Below are 19,629 nucleotides of genomic sequence, written 5' to 3' on the forward strand. Positions count from 1 at the left end.
CTTTTATAGTTCGATGAACTGTGTTATTGTATTTACTAACTGCCAGCCTGTGTGGCTGAGCGGTTCTAGGCATTTCAGTCTGGAACCGCACGACCGCTATGGTCGCAGGTTCGAATCCTGCCTCAGGCATGGCTGTGTGTGATGTCCTTAGGTTAGTTAGATTTAAGTAGTTCTAAGTTATAGGGGAGTTAGGACCTCAAATGTTAAGTCCCATAGCGCTCATAGCCATTTGTACCATTTGAACTTATTCACTAAACTAGATCGATCCATTTGTAATTTCCTTGAAGATCTAATTTCTTCCACATCTTTTCTTTAAGCACACTGTTAATCTTTCAACAACAGATGCTTTTAATTTGGAAAAAGTTGAAGAATGACAAATATTGTATTTCTTCATCAATTCTTGAAATTCTTTGTTATACAATTCTTTACCATTATCTGTTTGTAAATTTTTTGGCTTTTTAACTTTGAAAATTATGTCGAATGCATTAGCCACAGTCTTACCTGTGTTATCTTTAACTGAAACAGCCTAAGCAAATTTCGATAGGACATCAATAACAGTCAATAAATATTTATACACTTTGTTCATTTTTAAAATTCCTTTTAACTTGCATGAATCCATTTTGACTAAGTTTGCCTCCATAAATCATTTATAGCAAGAGAAACTACATTTATTCATATAAAATTATTTCTCACTGGCTTATGTAGTTCATTAATGATTTCTTCACAAATAAAATGGTTGCCACCTCCTACAATAATTTATTGAGAAATTCACTTTTCTTCTTCTTACAAACTGTACAAAGACCTTCAATTCTTTGCCTACCATTTTTAGTTGTTACTCTGTGTGGATTATGTGTCTCAGTACATTTTTTACACTTCAAACGATGAATGTGATAATCCTTAAGGAATAATGGGAAGTGTGGTTATTCATTTACATAGAGATAAAATTTATTAAACTTTAAATTATTTCACCAAACACAATTGTATTCACATCAGCTGGAACTGTTTTAACAGAATCTTTCAATTTTACAGTTGGAAAATTTGATTTGTGTACCTTTATGGATTGATTATTAATATTTATTTGGTATAGCTTATTAGCCACACTTACTGTAATATCAAAGTCATCAAAATTCAAGGTTCTATTTATATGCTCACCAATAACAATAATTCTTTTAAACAGGAAATTGTACTCGAAATTGTGCATTTTTTGCTCGCCACCTATCATAAAAGTAAATTCAAACATTTGTTTATCATATACTTTATCTTCCAGATTACTTAACAGTTCTAAGTATAGGGTCAAATCTGTTTTGAGAAATAATCTAAAAAACCTTTTTCTACTTCTTTTTTGGCAAAATAATTATTGAACTGTGTTAGAATGCTTGCATATTCAGGTTTTGTAGCAACATTTAATAGTAAGTCGGCTTCATCTGACACTAACTCACTATCAAAATAATCCTTGTTTGCTGCATCTTTTGCATCAACTGGATCATTTAAATTCCCTAGTCTTCTACCTTCAAAGCCTATATAACCTCTATTTACTTTAAAAACAGCATTAAATTCTTTTTGGAATTGTTTGATTGCATTGGCTATCTTTTGGTCTATTGATGATCAAAATTGCTTAATCATATTTTCTTCAATTTTTTCTAGGTTGAACACTGGTGCGCTAAGCTCTTCAGTTTGACCTATTTTATTTCCAAAAATTTTCATTTATTAAATACAAAATTTCATTAAACTTACAATTGTCTCATAACAATTTTAAAACAAATAGATACAAATGACCACAAATTACTTCATCAAAATTTTGTATTCTTTCTGTATTGTAGTATAGTTCATTTTTTCCTAAATAGTTAACGAGATGTTTTTGTATTTTCAGCACCAAATTAATCGAAAACAAATTTTAAATTATTAGCTTTATAATAACAAAGCTATTCAATACCAATATGATCAGATGTATCTAAATTAACTATTCCATATTCATGTTCTTTTGGATGATTCAGTAGTTCATCAATCATGTATACACTAAAAAAGTGTTTAATTTTCAATACTTTAGCAAGTTATTCTATATCGAAATTACTTAATGCATTAAGATATTTATCAATCACTATTTGCATTTTTTTTTGCTTTCTTTATTCCAGTTCCAGCTTTGTTCTCAATTGCTTGATAATGTCTTTTATGTTCTTCTAATTCTTTATCAGCTTTTTCTTGTTTATGACTGTATTTGCAATTGCTGCAGATCCTCCAGCAAGTGAATCAATTGTTGCTAGATATGGTAATAATAATGGAGGAAATCCACCTTCACGCTGTGTTGGTCCTTTACCTTCTTTCGTTCTTGTTAGATATTCAAGAATTTTTTTCACAACGGCAATAGCTAATGTAAGAAGTAAATTTCCACCAACTTTTTCTTTTTTTCTCTTTTGAACATCAGTCAAAAATGGTTCAATTTCATTTAATTGTACATTATTTAACTTTATTTTAATTTATTTTGGTTTAGTCTTGTCACTAAGTAGCAAAGTATAATCAATATTAACATTCTTCATTTATATAGATTAAAAGTTCAATAAGATGAAATTTTTATATTCCCCATCTATTGTCATCCACGCTTAAGCCAGTCGTAGCTGAAGCAGGCTGAGGACTGCATAACATTCCCAATTTTTCGTTTTCCGTACATTGTTCCTCTAACTGCTGTTGCTGCAACTTTTTCTCCTCATGAAGCATCACTTGCATGCTTTCTTTCTTTTGCAGCTAAGTGAAGTTCTTTATCAGTTTCATGTCTTTTTTCTAAATCTTTGTGAACATGATAAGCAATGTCATGCTGTTTACAAGATCTAATGGACTTATTCCTTGATCACCACGTGCTAGTCTTTCTTCAAGCTTAGTAAATGGCCCCCAGTAATTAAATCCTGGTAGATGTATTTCAAGCATTGGTACATTATTTAAAACCCAATTGACTACCCCTTTAACATGTTTCTCGCTCTTCCAAAGTGTATGAGGAAGATTATTCAAAAGAGAACCGACTCGTGGAGATAACATCTTGGATTTACTGATAACAAACAGACCTGAACTTGACGACTCTGTAAGCACAGAACAGAGAATCAGTGACCATAAGGCCGTTGCAGCATCCCTGAATATGGAAGTAAATAGGAATATAAAAAAAGGGAGGGAGGTTTATCTGTTTAGCAAGAGTAATAGGAGGCACATTTCAGACTACCTAAGAGATCAAAGTGAAAATTTCTGTTCCGACACTGACAATGTTGAGTGTTTATGGAAAAAATTCAAGGCAATCGCAAAATGCGTTTTAGAGAGGTGCGTGCCGAGTAAAACTGTGAGGAAGGGGAAAAACCCACTGTGTTTCAACAACAAAGTGAGGAAACTACTGCGAAAGCAAAGAGAGCTTCACTGCAAATTTAAACGTAGCCACAACCTCTCAGACAAACAAAAGATAAGCAATGACAAAATTAGCGTAAGGAGGGCTATGCTTGAAACATTCAGTGAATTAGAAAATAAAATTCTGTGTACCTACTTGACAGAAAAACCTAGGAAGTTCTGGTCTTACATTAAATCAGTAAGTGGATCGAGACAGTATATCCAGACACTCTAGGAAGATAGTGGCATTGAAACAGAGGATGACACGCGTAAAGCTGAAATACTAAACATCTTTATCCAAAGCTGTTTCACAGAGGAAGACCACACTGCAGTTCCTTCTCTAAATGCTTGCACATAGGAAAAAATGGCTGATATCGAAATAAGTTTCCGAGGAATAGGAAAGCAACTGAAATCACTCAACAGAGGAAAGACCACTGGACCTCATGGGATACCAATTCGATTCTACACTGAGCACGTGAAAGAACTTGCCTCCCTTCTAACAGCCGTGTGCCGTAAGTCTCTAGAGGAACGGAAGGTTCCAAATGATTGGAAAAGAGCACAGGTAGTTCCAGTTTTCAAGAAGGGTCTTCTAGCAGATGCCCAAAACTACGTTTTTTGTCACGTATCATGTCATTTCTGGAAACCCAGAATCTACTCTCTTGGAATCAACATGGATTCTGTAAACAGCGATCGTGTGAGACCCAACTTGCTTTATTTGTTCATGAGACCCAGAAAATATTAGATATAGGGTCCCAGGTAGATGCCATTTTCCTTGACTTCCGGAACGTGTTCGATACAGTTCCGCACTGTCGCCTGATAAACAAAGTAAGAGCCTATGGAATATCAGACCAGCTGAGTGGCTGGGTTGAAGAGTTTTTAGCAAACAGAACACAGCATTTTGTTCTCAATGGATAAACGTCTACAGACGTTATAGTAACCTCTGGTGTGCCACAGGGGAGTGTTATGGGACCATTGTTTTTCACAATATAAATAAATGACCTAGTAGATAGTGTCAGAAGTTGCAATGCAGCTTTTCGCAGATGATGCTGTAGTGTACAGAGAAGTTGCAGCATTATAAAATTGTAGCGAAATGCAGGAATATCTGCAGCAGATAGGCACTTGGTGCAGTTAGTGGTAAGTGACCCTTAACATAGACAAATGTAATGTATAGCGAATATATGGAAAGAAGATTCCTTTATTGTATGATTATATGATAGTGGAACAAACACTGGTGGCAGTTACTTCTGTAAAATATCTGGGAGTATGCATACAGAACGATTTGAAGTGGAATCATCATATAAAATTAATTGTTGGTAAGGTGGGTGCCAGGTCGAAATTCATTGGGAGAGTCCTTAGAAAATGTAGTTCATCAACAAAGGAGGTGGCTTACAAAATACTTGCTCAACCTATACTTACGTATTGCTCATCAGTGTGGGAAAAGTCAAAGAAGAATGGTGCGTTTAGTCACAGGGTTACTTGGTAAGCGTGATAGCGTTACAGAGATGTTTAACAAACTCAAGTGGCAGACTCTGCCAGAGAGGTGCTCTGCATCGCGATGTAGCTTGCTGTCCAGGTCTCGAGAGGATGCGTTTCTGGATGAGGTATCGAATATATTGCTTCCTCCTGCTTATAGCTCCCGAGCAGATCACGAATGTAAAATTAGAGAGATTCGAGAGCGCAGTCGTTCTCCTTGCGAAGCATACGCGACTGGAAACGGAAAGGGAGGTAATGACAGTGGCACGTAAAGCGCCCTCCACCACACACCGTTAGGTGGCTTGCGGAGTATAAATGTAGATGTAGATGTAGAAGTAAATCAGCAACTTTACATTTAAGACTGGAAAAAAAGTCTTATCTAGAATCAAGTCGACTATGTGAACGTGCCCCACACATGGCTATGTTAACCCGACTATGGAGACATGTTTATGTATATAATAGAACACAATTGTGAATAAACAAAACACATTGACAATATTTTCGAAATACGTTTTATTTGCTGAAGACAAAATGGCAGTGTTACTTCCACCGATTAAGATGGTAAAACAGCAATTTTACTGGCAGTAAACAAGTTTTCGGTCTACTTCCATTTGTTATCATAACATGGTGCACATAGAAGTATGAATGTTAAAGGCTTATCCATCATCACTGTCTGAATTGTAATTGATGCACACAAACTGTAAGGTGATCCAAGATGGGGCGAAGATCAGCACCGGTCGTAAGTTTTTAATACATTTAATGCATTAAACAGATAGAAGAAAGGGCAGCATCGGTTGTAAATTTTTAATACGTTTAGTGCAATGCTGGCCTTCCTCCTATGTTGGCTCTCGTTCGCGAAGTACACAGGTCCTGAAGGACACACACACACTATAGAGAGTGGTCCATTGTTAGTGACAGGGCCAAATATCTCACGAAATAAGCGTCAAACAAAGAAACTACAAAGAACGAAACTTGTCTAACTTGAAGGGGGAAACCAGATGGCGCTATGGTTGACCCGATAGATGGTGCTGCCATAGGACAAACGGATATCAACTGCGTTTTTTAAAATAGGAACCCCCATTTTTTTCTTACATATTTGTGTAGTACGTAAAGAAATATGAATGTTTTAGTTGGACCACTTTTATCTCTTTGTGATCGATGGCGCTGTAATAGCCACAAACGTATAAGTGCGTGGTATCACGTAACATTCTACCAGTTCGGATGGTATTTACTTTGTGATACATTACCCGTCTTAAAATGGGCCGTTTACCAATTGCGGAAAAGGACGATATCGTGTTGATGTCTGGCTATTGTGATTAAAATGCACAACGGGCGTGTGCTATGTATGGTGCTCGGTATGCTGGACGACATCATCCAAGTGTCCGGACCGTTCGCCGGATAGTTACGTTATTTAAGGAAACAGGAAGTGTTCAGCCAAATGTAAAACGTCAACAACGGCCTTCAACAAATGATGATGCCCAAGTATGTTTTAGCCGCTGTCGCAGATGATCCGCACATCAGTAGCAGACAAATTGCGCGAGAATCGGGAATCTCAATAACGTCGTTGTTGAGAATGCTACATCAACATCGATTGCACCCGTACCATATTTCTATGCACCAGGAATTGCACGGTGACGACTATGAACGTTGTGTACCAACAGCGGTACCGTAAACCGGCATGATATGCATTATTGGGCAACGGAAAATCCACAATGGCTGCGACAAGTGGAACATTGCAAACTTGGAGGGTTAGTGTATGGTGCGGCATTATGGGGGGAAGGATAATTGGCCCCCATTTTGTTGTTGTTGTTGTGGTCTTTAGTCCTGAGACTGGTTTGATGCAGCTCTCCATGCTACTCTGTCCTGTGCAAGCTTCTTCATCTCCCAGTACCTACTGCAACCTACATCCTTCTGAATCTGCTTAGTGTATTCATCTCTTGGTCTCCCTCTACGATTTTTACCCTCCATGCTGCCCTCCAATGCTAAACGTGTGATCCCTTGATGCCTCAAAACATGTCCTACCAACCGATCCCTTCTTCTAGTTAAGTTGTGCCACAAACTTCTCTTCTCCCCAATCCTCTTCAATACCTCCTCATTAGTTAAGTGATCTATCCACCTTATCTTCAGCATTCTTCTGTAACACCACATTTCGAAAGCTTCTATTCTCTTCTTGTCCAAACTATTTATTGTCCATGTTTCACTTCCATAGATGGCTACACTCCATACAAATACTTCCAGAAACGACTTACTGATACATAAATCTATACTCGATGTTAACAAATTTCTCTTCTTCAGAAACGTTTTTCTTGCCATTGCCAGTCTACATTTTATATTCTCTCTTCTTCGACCATCATCAGTTATTTTGCTCCCCAAATAGCAAAACTCCTTTACTACTTTAAGTGTCTCATTTCCTAATCCAATTCCATCAGCATCACCCAATTTAATTTGACTACATTCCATTATCCTCGTTTTGCTTTTGTTGATGTTCATATTATATCCTCCTTTCAAGACACTGACCATTCCGTTCAACTACTCTTCCAGGTCCTTTGCTGTCTCTGACAGAGTTACAATGTCATCGGCGAACTTCAAAGTTTGTACTCCTTCTCCATGAATTTTAATACCTACTCCCAATTTTTCTTTTGTTTCCTTTACTGCTTGCTCAATATAGAGCTTGAATAACATCGGGGAAAGGCTACAACCCTATCTCACTCCTTTCCCAACCACTGCTTCCCTTTCATACCCCTCGACTCTTATGACTGCCATCTGGTTTCTGTACAATTTGTAAATAGCCTTTCGCCCCCTGTACTTTACCCCTGCCACCTTCAGAATTTGAAAGAGAGTATTCCAGTCAACATTGTCAAAAGCCTTCTCTAAGTCTACAAATGCTAGAAAAGTAGGTTTGATTTTCTTAATCTTTCTTCTAAGATAAGTCGTAAGGTCAGTATTTCCTCACGTGTTCCAACATTTCTACGGAATCCAAACTGATCCTACCCGAGGTCCACATCTACCAGTTTTTCCATTCGTCTGTAAAGAATTCGTGTTAGTATTTTGCAGCTGTGACTTATTAAACTAATAGTTCGGTAAATTTCACATCTGTCAGTACCTGCTTTCTTTGGAATAGGAATTATTATATTCTTCTTGAAGTCTGAGGGTATTTCGCCTGTCTCATACATCTTGCTCACCAGCTGGTGGAGTTTTGTCTTGATTGGCTCTCCCAAGGCGGTCAGTAGTTCTAATGGAATGTTGTCTACTCCAGGGGCCTTGTTTCGACTCAGGTCTTTCAGCGCTCTGTCAAACTCTTCACGCAGTATCTTATCTCCCATTTCGTCTTCATATACAGCCTCTTCCCTTTCGATAATATTGTCCTCAAGTACATCGCCCTTGTATAAACCCTCTATATACTCCTTCCACCTTTCTGCTTTCCCTTCTTTGCTTAGAACTGGGTTGCCATCTGAGCTCTTGATATTCATACAAGTGGTTCTCTTCTCTCCAAAGGTCTCTTTAATTTTCCTGTAGGTAGTATCTATCTTACCCCTAGTGAGATAACCTTCTATATCCTTGCATTTGTCCTCTAGCCATCCCTGCTTAGCCATTTTGCACTTCCAGTCGATCTCATTTTTGAGACGTTTGTATTCCTTTTTGCCTGCTTCATTTACTGCATTTTTAAACGTTTCACTGCATGACAGAATGGCGATGTACTTCCAACATGATGGATGTCTGGCACATAGTTCCCCTTGTTGTTGAAGCAGTATTGAATAGCATATTTCATGACAGGTCAATTGGTCGTCGAAGCACCATACCCCGGCCCGCACGTTCAGCGGATCTGACGTCCCCGAATTTCTTTCTGTGGGGAAAGTTGAAGGATATCTGCTAACGTGATCCACCGACAACGCCTGACAACATGCGTCAGCGCATTGTTAATGCATGTGTGAACATTACGGAAGGCGAACTATTCCCTGTTGAGAGGAATGTTTTTACACATATTGCCAAAATGCATTGAGATTGATTGACATCATTTTGAGCATTTATTGCATTAATGAGGTATTTACAGGTAATCACGCTGTAACAGCATGTGTTCTCAGAAATTGTAAGTTCACAAAGGTACATGTATCACATTGGAACAACCGAAATAAAATGTTCAAATGTACCTACGTTCTGTACTTTAATTTAGAAAACGTACCTGTTACCAACTGTTAGTCTAAAATTGTGAGCCATATGTTTGTGACTACTACAGCGCCATCTATCACAAAGCGAAAGAAGTGGTCCAACTAAAACATTCATATTTCTTTATGTACTACACGAATATGTAATAAAAATGGGGGTTCCTATTTTAAAAAACGTAGTTGATACCTGATTGACCTATGGCAGCGCCATTCTTGGGCCAACCTTAAAGCCATCTGGCTTCCTCCTTCAATGGTCCAGAGTTGCCATCTGGGAGGGGGGGGGGGGGGTCCGTCAGCTGAGTTGCAAATCTTTTCAGTTAACAACACATTGGCGATTTGCATGTTGATGATGATGAAATGATGAGTACAACATAACGTCCAGTCCCTGAGCGGAGAAAATCTCTGACTCAGCTGAGAATCAAATCCAGGTCTGCTGCATACCAGTCAGATAAGTTGGTTGATCTGGGGGTAGGGACCAAGCAGTGAGTTCATCAGTCCCATAGGATGAGGTAAGGATGTGGAAGGAAATCGGCCATGCCCATTCAAGGGAAACATGCCGGAATTTTCCTGAAGTGCTATAGGGAAATCACTGAAAACCTAAATCAGGATGGCCGGACGTGGGTTTGAACCATCGTCTCCCAAATGCGAGTCCAGTGTTCTAACCACTGTGCCACCTCTCTTGGTGGGGTAGTCAGATGTGGTGACCACTCAGCTAAGGGGGCGGACAAGAAAAAAGAAAAAGAACGGGGTGGGACATTCGTTGAGACAGGAGTGCTTGCCAACAGACACTCTGAAAGGACTAGTGTGGACTGAGAGGAAGGAGAACGTACAAGAATGGTAGACGACGTAAAGGGAAGTGGAAATTACATGGGATAGGAGAGAATGTCAGGAGGCAGGAGAGAATGGAGAGTAAAACACGTGAAAACCTGCATTTGGGCAGAACACTAATGATGACCTTTAGAGTAGGGCTATCCAAGTTTTCCCTTGTTCTCGCATGAAGAAATTTCTTGCCCTCATCAGTCTTTTCTCTCATAGAACTAGTTATTTCTGCATGAGATTCATTACATTCAAATAGATTTTTTTAGCAAGTCCTGTGCCCTCAGGTAACCGTTAGATTGCTGTGCAAAATAGTGTGCAAACGCGCCCGAACAGATTTGCGTAAGTGTGCCCCATTATCATCTTTCATTAGTTTCTGAACTACAGCAGTAGCTTTTAGGCCTTAGAATTATAAAAATGCACCTTGCAAACTAGAATAATCTCATGTAAACGAATGTATATTTATCTGGTCTCACTTCTAAAACGTATGCTTCCTAGGAGCTTCAATACTGGAGTAACAAAAAGCACTCACCCTACACAAAAAGACACATATGTTCTTCACGTTAAGACGTTCACTCGATGGTGCCGTGACGTTTGAGAGAGCGCTCAGTAGATGGCAGTGCTAATCATCCATTGTCGGCAGCGCTCTAGCAAGAATGGGTCCCGAGAAAAGCGCCGTGTGCGTGATGACCTTAATTCAGTGAGGAAGAGACTCTACAAGTTTCTTCACGAATGCCAATTCCACCTGAAGCCACTCATCCATAAGTAAATCCGTTCAGCTATAAAATTGCGAAGATGTTGAGTGCTACGTTTACACCTACTGCCACAAAGAGTCGCAGACTTGTTTTTTCTAGAGGTAAGGTCAGGTGATTTAGCGGGCCAGTCGAAAAGCGATAGACTGATTGAGTGTTGGTGGAACCAGAAAAGCAAACTTGCAGCTCTGCAGAGATGGCTGCTGTCATGCAGGACTACCATGGAGATGTACGGGGTGATTCAAAGAAGTGAGATATTTTAGATATTGGCCACAAGACGGTCCTACAGAGCTACACCAGCTTCCAATGCACTGGAAGAAAATTACTATGTGATGCGCTTTGTCTCCATACGATGCGACAGACCATTTTTTTGAGGTCTAGAATGGCCACATGATTACATTCACATCGAATTTTTACGTCGCCGTGCATGAAACCTATGTTGTGCAACAATTTCAGAGATTTCCACATTTTTCTGACGGCCTGGTTTCAGCAAGATGGAGAAATGTCACACATGGAACGAATGTCGATGGCTGCTGCACGCGAATTGTTTTTGGAACGTGTAATTTCGAGAAATGGTGGCATTCAGTGGTCTACCAGATCCTCGAATGTGTCAGCTTGTGATTTCTTTTTTTTTTTTTTTTGTGAGGTCACCTTCAAAGCAAAATGTTCTTTAGTCGACCTGTGACAACGGAAGAAACGAAACCCGAGAGCTGAGAAGCAGCTGCTGAAGTTCCAGTTGTAACAATGTAACGAAGAGACTGCAGGAATGTTTACATAGAAAAATATCTCATGTGCAAGATGTCACCTTAAAAAAATTAACTGTATTGTAAGCAGTCTTAAACGAGAATTCATTCACTTTTAAATGACATCAATAAATATTTTAAAAAATTGCTTCCATGAAATTATTTCATTTTCAAAATTTCCCACTTCTTTGAATTACTGTGTACAAGGAAGTACAACACGTGATCATTGAGAGTCTTGAAATAAACATTCTATTTCATCTTGAACTTAATCTGAATGGTGAAGCCAAAACATGGTAAGAAAAACGCCCTCAAAACACTTCAGAACCATATATGACCTGAACTGCACCGTGTAACCAATGATCGTTAAATGCCCTATTCGGATGCTGCACTCTAAGCATTGTATAATTTGAAAAGAAGCAAAAGTGGGACGCATTGAACGTCTTCAACCAGATGCTGCGTAGTTTTGGTGTTAGTTGGTCCACTGAGGATGTGCAGCTTTATGTGCCTGTGGGATCTATGGTCGTCTGTGAGGTAACTGACTCAAAATATCGACTACAATGTTTGACAATGTTCACACCGAAGCTGGTAGAGATGCACCTGCATTCACTGATAGAAGAAATTTCACTGACTTTGAAATTAATTGCTTTTTACAAGACATGGGATCTGTCCCTAGTGCCTGTCATTTGAGTTCTTTTCACAAGTACTATTTCTATGACATGTTACAAGGCTGTGACTGGTACAGTATTCCCAGCAGATGCACTGGACAGGTCACATCTATACATCAGTCATTGGGCAATTTCATTCATGGTAAGGTCATGAGCTTGTCCACTTGTGATAATACCTTTCATCCATTCTGACAAAGATGTCTCCATGTCGACCCATCTTACTACACTGACAAGTGTGTCCATACAGCTAACTTCTTCATGTACAACACATCACTTGCATGGCTTAACACGGCAGTTGATGGTCACGTGAGTGCCTTGTAGTGGTTGTCCGCCATGGGTGACTAATCTTTTATCTACTGGACTTATATGTACTTGCGTTAGGTGAATTATTCGGCATGAATTCATTAATTAGAAAATAATTGCTTCAAGATTCATTGTAATTTGTGTGTGTGTGGCAGTGAATATGTTATATTGTTCAACATAGTTTGACGATACATGTTTGTTGCAGCAAGCAGTATTGAGAAAATTGCAGCACATACACCAACTGTCATCGAGTACTCGAGTGATACAAGCTTAGAGGACTATTCGTGTGTTAACAGTTGGACTGTGAAGGGATTGAAGAGACTGTGCGTAGGAACAAGTATTGAGTCGGCTGTCTTAACGCATCAGAATTCCAGCAAATGGTGCATGGTCCTTACGAAAACATCCAACGAACTTCATTTATGTTTTTTGCTAAAGAAGAGTGAAACTAATAAGGTACTGAGAGCAAAGCTGAAAGCCGACGAGATTCTCCCAAATGGTGCAATACGTGAAGCATTTCCATGCAAATGGTATAACTTGAAGGAAGGGGAGAAATCAGAAACACGGGTAATTAGGAAAACAGACACTGCTGGACAGAACTACAGTGAAAATGAGATAGTACTAAAGTGTGAAGTATGTATACAGTATATTATTCAGGACGAGCTGGCAGTGGCAAATGCAGCAGAACCAAACGCTAGTATAGTGAGAGACCTGAATGAGATGTTGCACAAAGCAGTCCACACAGACTTTGAGCTGCATGCAGAAGGTAATGTTCTGAAAGTACACAGAGCCCTACTGTCAGTACGGAGCCCATACTTCGCTGCCATGCTGCAGCCTCACACGAAGGAAGCAAAGGATGGTTGTGTGGAGGTGACGGATGTGAAGCTGGAAGTACTGAAGCAGGTTCTGTTGTTTATGTACACGGGTGTAGCTCCGGCTCTCAACAGCATGTCATGGGATCTGTTGACAGCTGCGGATACATACCAGCTGCGGCAGCTGAAGCGCCAGTGCGAGGCCCATATCGCCAGCTGTTTGAATGTGGACAACGCTGCCGCAACTGCACTCTATGCCTCTGTTTTCTCCTGTGACCTGCTGTGGGATCGTGCTATCCTCTTCATCAAGCGCAACCTCTGCCATGTGATGCGCACCGTTGGGTGGGCTGAGACTGTAGCTGCACATCCGGAAGTTATACAGCGTATCAGCGAGATGATGGAATGAGTCGATGAGAGGTAACTAATTATTTTCACCACTTATTTAAACTTTCCATTGCTGGAAACACAGGTATACAGTTGTATCATAAGTTGGGATTAAAAATGAATTTTTCACACACTGCAACTGGATGAGTTCCAATTTTTTATTCGGACATATTACAATAAAATAAATAAATAATAAATAATATGAAGGCCACGTAATTGAAGTCTGAGGCATATTCATTCTTACTCTTAGCTTCTGCTACACTTCTCAAGTACTGAATATGTTTAGTGTATCATCTCTGATTGCAATTACACCGAAATAAGGGTTATATTTCAGTATTTAAAATCAAATATGAGGACAGGAAGTACACCATATTTTGTACTTGTTTTCATGTTGTCAGTCTTCCTGAAAGTTCGTTACAGCTTGATGATTTGTATATTCCATTTTTACCTGGATTCTCATGGACTGTATGTTGCAAGGGAACTGCTGGTTTTCTTAAAATTAATTTCTTTGGAATTCTCGTTATTAAGATTTGCTTATATATTCTGATTTACAAAACATTACTTTTGACAATTTGCCTGAATTTTGCATCTACAGTCATACAACTCCATACTAGCAGAGTGTCGTCTTTACAATACAGGATGTGGCAAACATTTTATCACAGATATTCATAGACATCAAGACATTAACAAAAACATTCTTTGAGTTTTGTGAATGTTGTCAGTAATCTTTAAATCATGTATTTACAATCTACAATGTAGTATCTCATTGATCTTTGTTTGGACATAAATAAATGAAAATGAACAACTTACAATGAAATTGTCATTTTACATTGCGATTAGGAAAACTGAAACATGCCTTAATATTTGTTTTGGATGTGGCAAACAGACACACACACACACACACACACACACACACACACACACACACACACACTCACGCATACACACACCCTAGTGTTATTTATACGAATATTATTTCAAAAGGAAATTATAAAAATTTGCTGAACCCAATGTCATGATAATAAATAGTGATTAGATTGATAGTACCCTGTAACATGATATGAATCGAACAAAACCTGACAAAATCATGTGCATAACGGAAAGCTAATATAACATTTGTCTGACAACTTTCCGAAGATTCAGTATAAAAACTTTCCCTTGACTGATGGATCTCTGTTTCAGTGCATTGTTGGAAAGTCCTAGATAGAATGAAAATAGTGACTAAGTTTACAGATACCAATCACACTAGAGATAAAATATAGTACTGCCACAACAACCTAGAAAAAATATTGATGGCTGAGGTGTGAAACCTGTTTTTTTTTTCTTTCGAGCTGTGACAAAGTTTCACACATAGTGTAAACTATAAAGCAATATGTAGCTCCCTCTAGCCTCGAAGATAGAGCTAAGGAGGATCAACTCTGCTAAGGATTGGATCAGGACCCTTCATCCTCCAGGCAAGGTGATCATCACTACACAATTTTTGTCACTTGTATATATTTGAATGTCACATTTTAGTAAAAACCTCACAGTTTGCCTAAGACAGCATATGACACCTTGGCTGAGAGCATGTTCTACATTTTCGACAGGAACTTCCAATAATTATTTTAAAAGAAAATTTTTGTTTGATTAACATCAGTCATTTGACTTTTGTTAGTTGTGTGCTGAAAGCTTCTTTTCAGCAGATGTTGGCACTAATTTTTGTGCAGTAACAGAATTGTGAACTAAGTTACTCACAATATCAGGTTGCAGTAGAAAGAGACCACCCACATAAAAATTTTTAATTAGATTCAGTATTTGACATGGAACATACACTCAGACTTTACTTGTATTTTCTGCTATGTCGTCATCACACTTACAGTTTATATCTTTCAGCAATGGTCAATTTACAAAGTACTTGAACTCACCACAAGTGGTCACAAGTTTTGCATCCATTTCTTGGCGTTCACCTTAAATCCATGTCTCACAGGTATGAAAACCTGCCATTGATTAGTAACTAATAGACGTCGTTTCCAGAGTATCCATTTCAATTGTTTCACCCAAATCAGTCTCATTAGTGCAGTAGCTTGGCATCTGAATCAAGTCATAGAGTTTGTATGTCAGAGCAAAGTCAAGTAATCTTTTGACCTGATCTTTCATGAGTCTAGTGATGTATGAAATGCTTGGACAAAACCACACACTTAATCATCAAGGAAACATTTAACAAATTATTATGTTCTTCTTATGAATATTTGTTTGTTTATTTAGCATCTAGTTATATTCCTCTTAAGAACTGTCTTGTTATATATCCATAAATGAGAAGACAGTTATTTACTTCAGGATCAATTTGCAGGCAGTATATTAGAGATTTGGGTTGCACCCTGAGATGACTGTAAGTGACATTACTTAAGACACTAAAAATAAAAAAGACCCTGAACTATACATATATTATTTAGAGATAACAAGTCTAGTTTTATGTAAAAAATGTAAAAAATACCCAATTTGCAAATTATGTATTCATTTCTAGCAAAATTATATTGCGTTCCGTAAGTTCCTTTAACAAAGGAACAATACATTGTAAACAACACTAGGTATCTTAAAAGAAAAAGTTGTTAAGAGGCTACAAATGCATTCTCATTCTCATATTCTCTCTCTCTCTCTCTCTCTCTCTCTCTCTCTCTCTCTCTCTCTCTCTCTCTCTCACACACACACACACACACACACACACACACACACACACACACACACACACACACACACAAACAGAGAGAGAGTTAAATGAAAGAGAGACGATCAACTAGTAAGGAAAATAACAGTAATAAACAATTTTTATGCACAAAGGTACTGTAAGAGATACAGTTTACTGAATGACTGTTAGTCACAAGCAAATTCAAAAGGCAGAAAAAAATAATATTTTGGCTTTTTAAAGTCTTAAGAATAAGGTACTCTGTAAATGAGTATGCAATCAAAAACTTTTATGAAGTGTTTTGACATATACTGTCTTCCACTTTGTAAGAACAAATTTTATAAATTTTGAAGGTGGGTGATGATGTAATATGACGCTCTGGTACCCTGCAGAACTTCAGTAACATATTTGCCAAATAGTTGTAAGGTTAGGATTACACCATGTTTTCCACATACGGCTGACACTGAGACTTCGGAGAAAATCCATATGAGCGCTGAAGCAGAGCATTACGTTCAGTCTTGTGAACAAACATGTTTTTCGAGTGATACCACTAACAGTTGAGAGTCTGCTGTTTTCATCAAATTTGTGCCATTTAGACAAAATCTGAGAGCATTCCATTAATTCATTTATTACATACACTTAAATAATGTGGGCAAAATCAGTTATAAACAACAGTGGATGAGTTAAGATAGACAGGCACAGGTTAACTATAGTGTGTTTTGAAAATGAACTAGTAAATGCCATGCACTTTCTGTTTGTCATTTTGTCACAGATTATCCAAAGGAATCCTGAAACCGATATTTTGAAGACTACACAATATTAACCTTATATACAAAGAAAAATTTTCCAAGTCTAAGGGTTTTTACTGGAAAGAACATGAACTGTTTCTTTCAAAGAAGACAACAATACTTGTCTGATAAGGAAATATCCAGGAGTAGCAGTCTTGTGGCTATCACATGCTGCTCCTTGAATGTTGCCATCCTTCAAAAAGACGATTAATTTGGATCTCATCCAACGTTAGAGACCCAGTGTAGACTGTTTCCTGCGATGATTTAAATATTTCCTTTAAATATATAAGTATAGAACAATCATTCCGGGTATTACTATGGGTTAAACATATTATTTCTTGCAAAGCCCTTGGTTGAGGAAGAACATGGTCAATTCTAACAAAAACAGCACTGTTACTGATTTCCACCTGACTGGTTCATCATCAAATGGCCATTCAATTCAAAATTATATTTGGCTTATGTTGTACACGTGATACTGAGTTTTCTTTGTTGCAGTGGAAGTTCCTTGGGCTGGTAGTACCTTACAGCAAAAAAAAGTGTAAGGCAAAGGATTACTTCACTGGATTTCAACCTAAAAATTAATTACAACTCATTAACCAACTTTCTAAGATAATATCTGAGTTAGTTTTATGTGGCATGGAAAATCCTGTGGCACTATATATCACTATTTACTGTTTTTAAGAAAGTTTTATTTCCTCATCCCACACATAGAGACGTTCACATAGTTACATAAAAGGATGGGGATTCGCAAATACAAAACTGTGCCAAAGAAAGTGTGTGTCAGAGAAGCTACAATTGGTTTTCATACTTTATAACACAGAGGTGGAAAGGCATAAATGTTTCAGTAAATTGGTTATACAATGAATAAGCATTAATTATAAAACCTGTAATAAAAAATTTCAATGAAATATTATTTAAATAGGTACTCTAATAATTATTGTGAAATACAAAAGCAAAATAATAACAATTATTAGAGACAGCCATATATAGATAAATATTATGCTAGTAGACATTAAGACAAGTTACTGGTAATATAAATTATTGTAATTTCTGTGTACTGTATAACATAAAAGTGATGAAGTACAGTTTTACATACATGAATATTATGATATTTTATACTATATCAATATTGTGACAGGTTGTTGAAATATTACATTAATTTAACTACCACTATTGTATTAACTAATGACAAATCTGATAGCACTGCTATGTTAAGTTAATCTTTGAACGTTTTTATAGTCAATATGAGTAGTGATTTGTTAATGTTTCAGGTAGGAGCTATATAAATAAAATTCTGTAGATAGTCTGTAGTGGTTAACTCACTCTATTCACTGAGAAATTGGTGCGGTGATATTCTTTTGTCTATGTACACTCCTGGTAAGTGCAATAAGAACACCGTGAATTCATTGTCCCAGGAAGGGGAAACTTTATTGACACATTCCTGGGGTCAGATACATCACATGATCACACTGACAGAACCACAGGCACATAGACACAGGCAACAGAGCATGCACAATGTCGGCACTAGTACAGTGTATATCCACTTTTCGCAGCAATGCAGGCTGCTATTCTCCCATGGAGACGATCGTAGAGATGCTGGATGTAGTTCTGTGGAACGGCTTGCCATGCCATTTCCACCTGGCGCCTCGGTTGGACCAGCGTTCGTGCTGGACGTGCAGACTGCGTGAGACGACGCTTCATCCAGTCCCCAACATGCTCAATGGGGGACAGATCCGGAGATCTTGCTGGCCAGGGTAGTTGACTTACACCTTGTAGAGCACGTTGGGTGGCACGGGATACATTCGGACGTGCATTGTCCTGTTGGAACAGCAAGTTCCCTTGCCGGTCTAGGAATGGTAGAACGATGGGTTCGATGACGGTTTGGATGTACCGTGCACTATTCAGTGTCCCCTCGACGATCACCAGAGGTGTAGGGCCAGTGTAGGACATCGCTCCCCACACCATGATGGCGGGTGTTGGCCCTGTGTGCCTCGGTCGTTTGCAGTTCTGATTGTGGCGCTCAGCTGCACGGCGCCAAACATGCATACGACCATCATTGGCACCAAGGCAGAAGCGACTCTCATCGCTGAAGACGACACGTCTCCATTCGTCCCTCCATTCACGCTTGTCGCGACACACACCACTGGAGGCGGGCTGCACGATGTTGGGGCGTGAGCGGAAGACGGCCTAACGGTGTGCGGGACCGTAGCCCAGCTTCATGGAGACGGTTGCGAATGGTCCTCGCCGATACCCCAGGAGCAACAGTGTCCCTAATTTGCTGGGAAGTGGCGGTGCGGTCCTCTACGGCACTGCGTAGGATCCTACGGTCTTGGCGTGCATCCGTGCGTCGCTGCGGTCCGGTCCCAGGTCGACGGCCACGTGCACCTTCCGCCGACCACTGGCGACAACATCGATGTACTGTGGAGACCTCACGCCCCACGTGTTGAGCAATTCGGCGGTACGTCCATCCGGCCTCCCGCATGCCCACTATACGCCCTCACTGAAAGTCCGTCAACTGCACATACGGTTCACGTCCACGCTGTCGCGGCATGCTACCAGTGTTAAAGACTGCGATGGAGCTCCGTATGCCACGGCAAACTGGCTGACACTGACGACGGCGGTGCACAAATGCTAGCGGCATTCGACGGCCAACACCGCAGTTCCTGGTGTGTCCGCTGTGCCATGCGTGTGATCATTGCTTGTACAGCCCT

At 39.1% G+C, this 19,629-nt stretch overlaps 2 protein-coding genes across 2 annotated transcripts in view; both read left to right on the plus strand.

Moving 5' to 3' along the window:
• LOC126292265 (luciferin sulfotransferase-like) overlaps positions 1-19,629 on the plus strand; it is a 248,781-nt gene that overhangs the window by 79,939 nt on the left and 149,213 nt on the right. The gene's annotated exons all lie outside the window — the stretch shown is intronic.
• On the plus strand, positions 12,468-13,490 carry LOC126291484 (speckle-type POZ protein-like). The gene has a single exon (XM_049984993.1). It carries the CDS (start codon positions 12,468-12,470, stop codon positions 13,488-13,490), a length of 1,023 nt encoding a protein of 340 aa, XP_049840950.1.

This window comes from Schistocerca gregaria, chromosome 9 (assembly GCF_023897955.1).
Source record: "Schistocerca gregaria isolate iqSchGreg1 chromosome 9, iqSchGreg1.2, whole genome shotgun sequence".
Taxonomy (NCBI): Eukaryota; Metazoa; Arthropoda; class Insecta; order Orthoptera; family Acrididae; genus Schistocerca; species Schistocerca gregaria.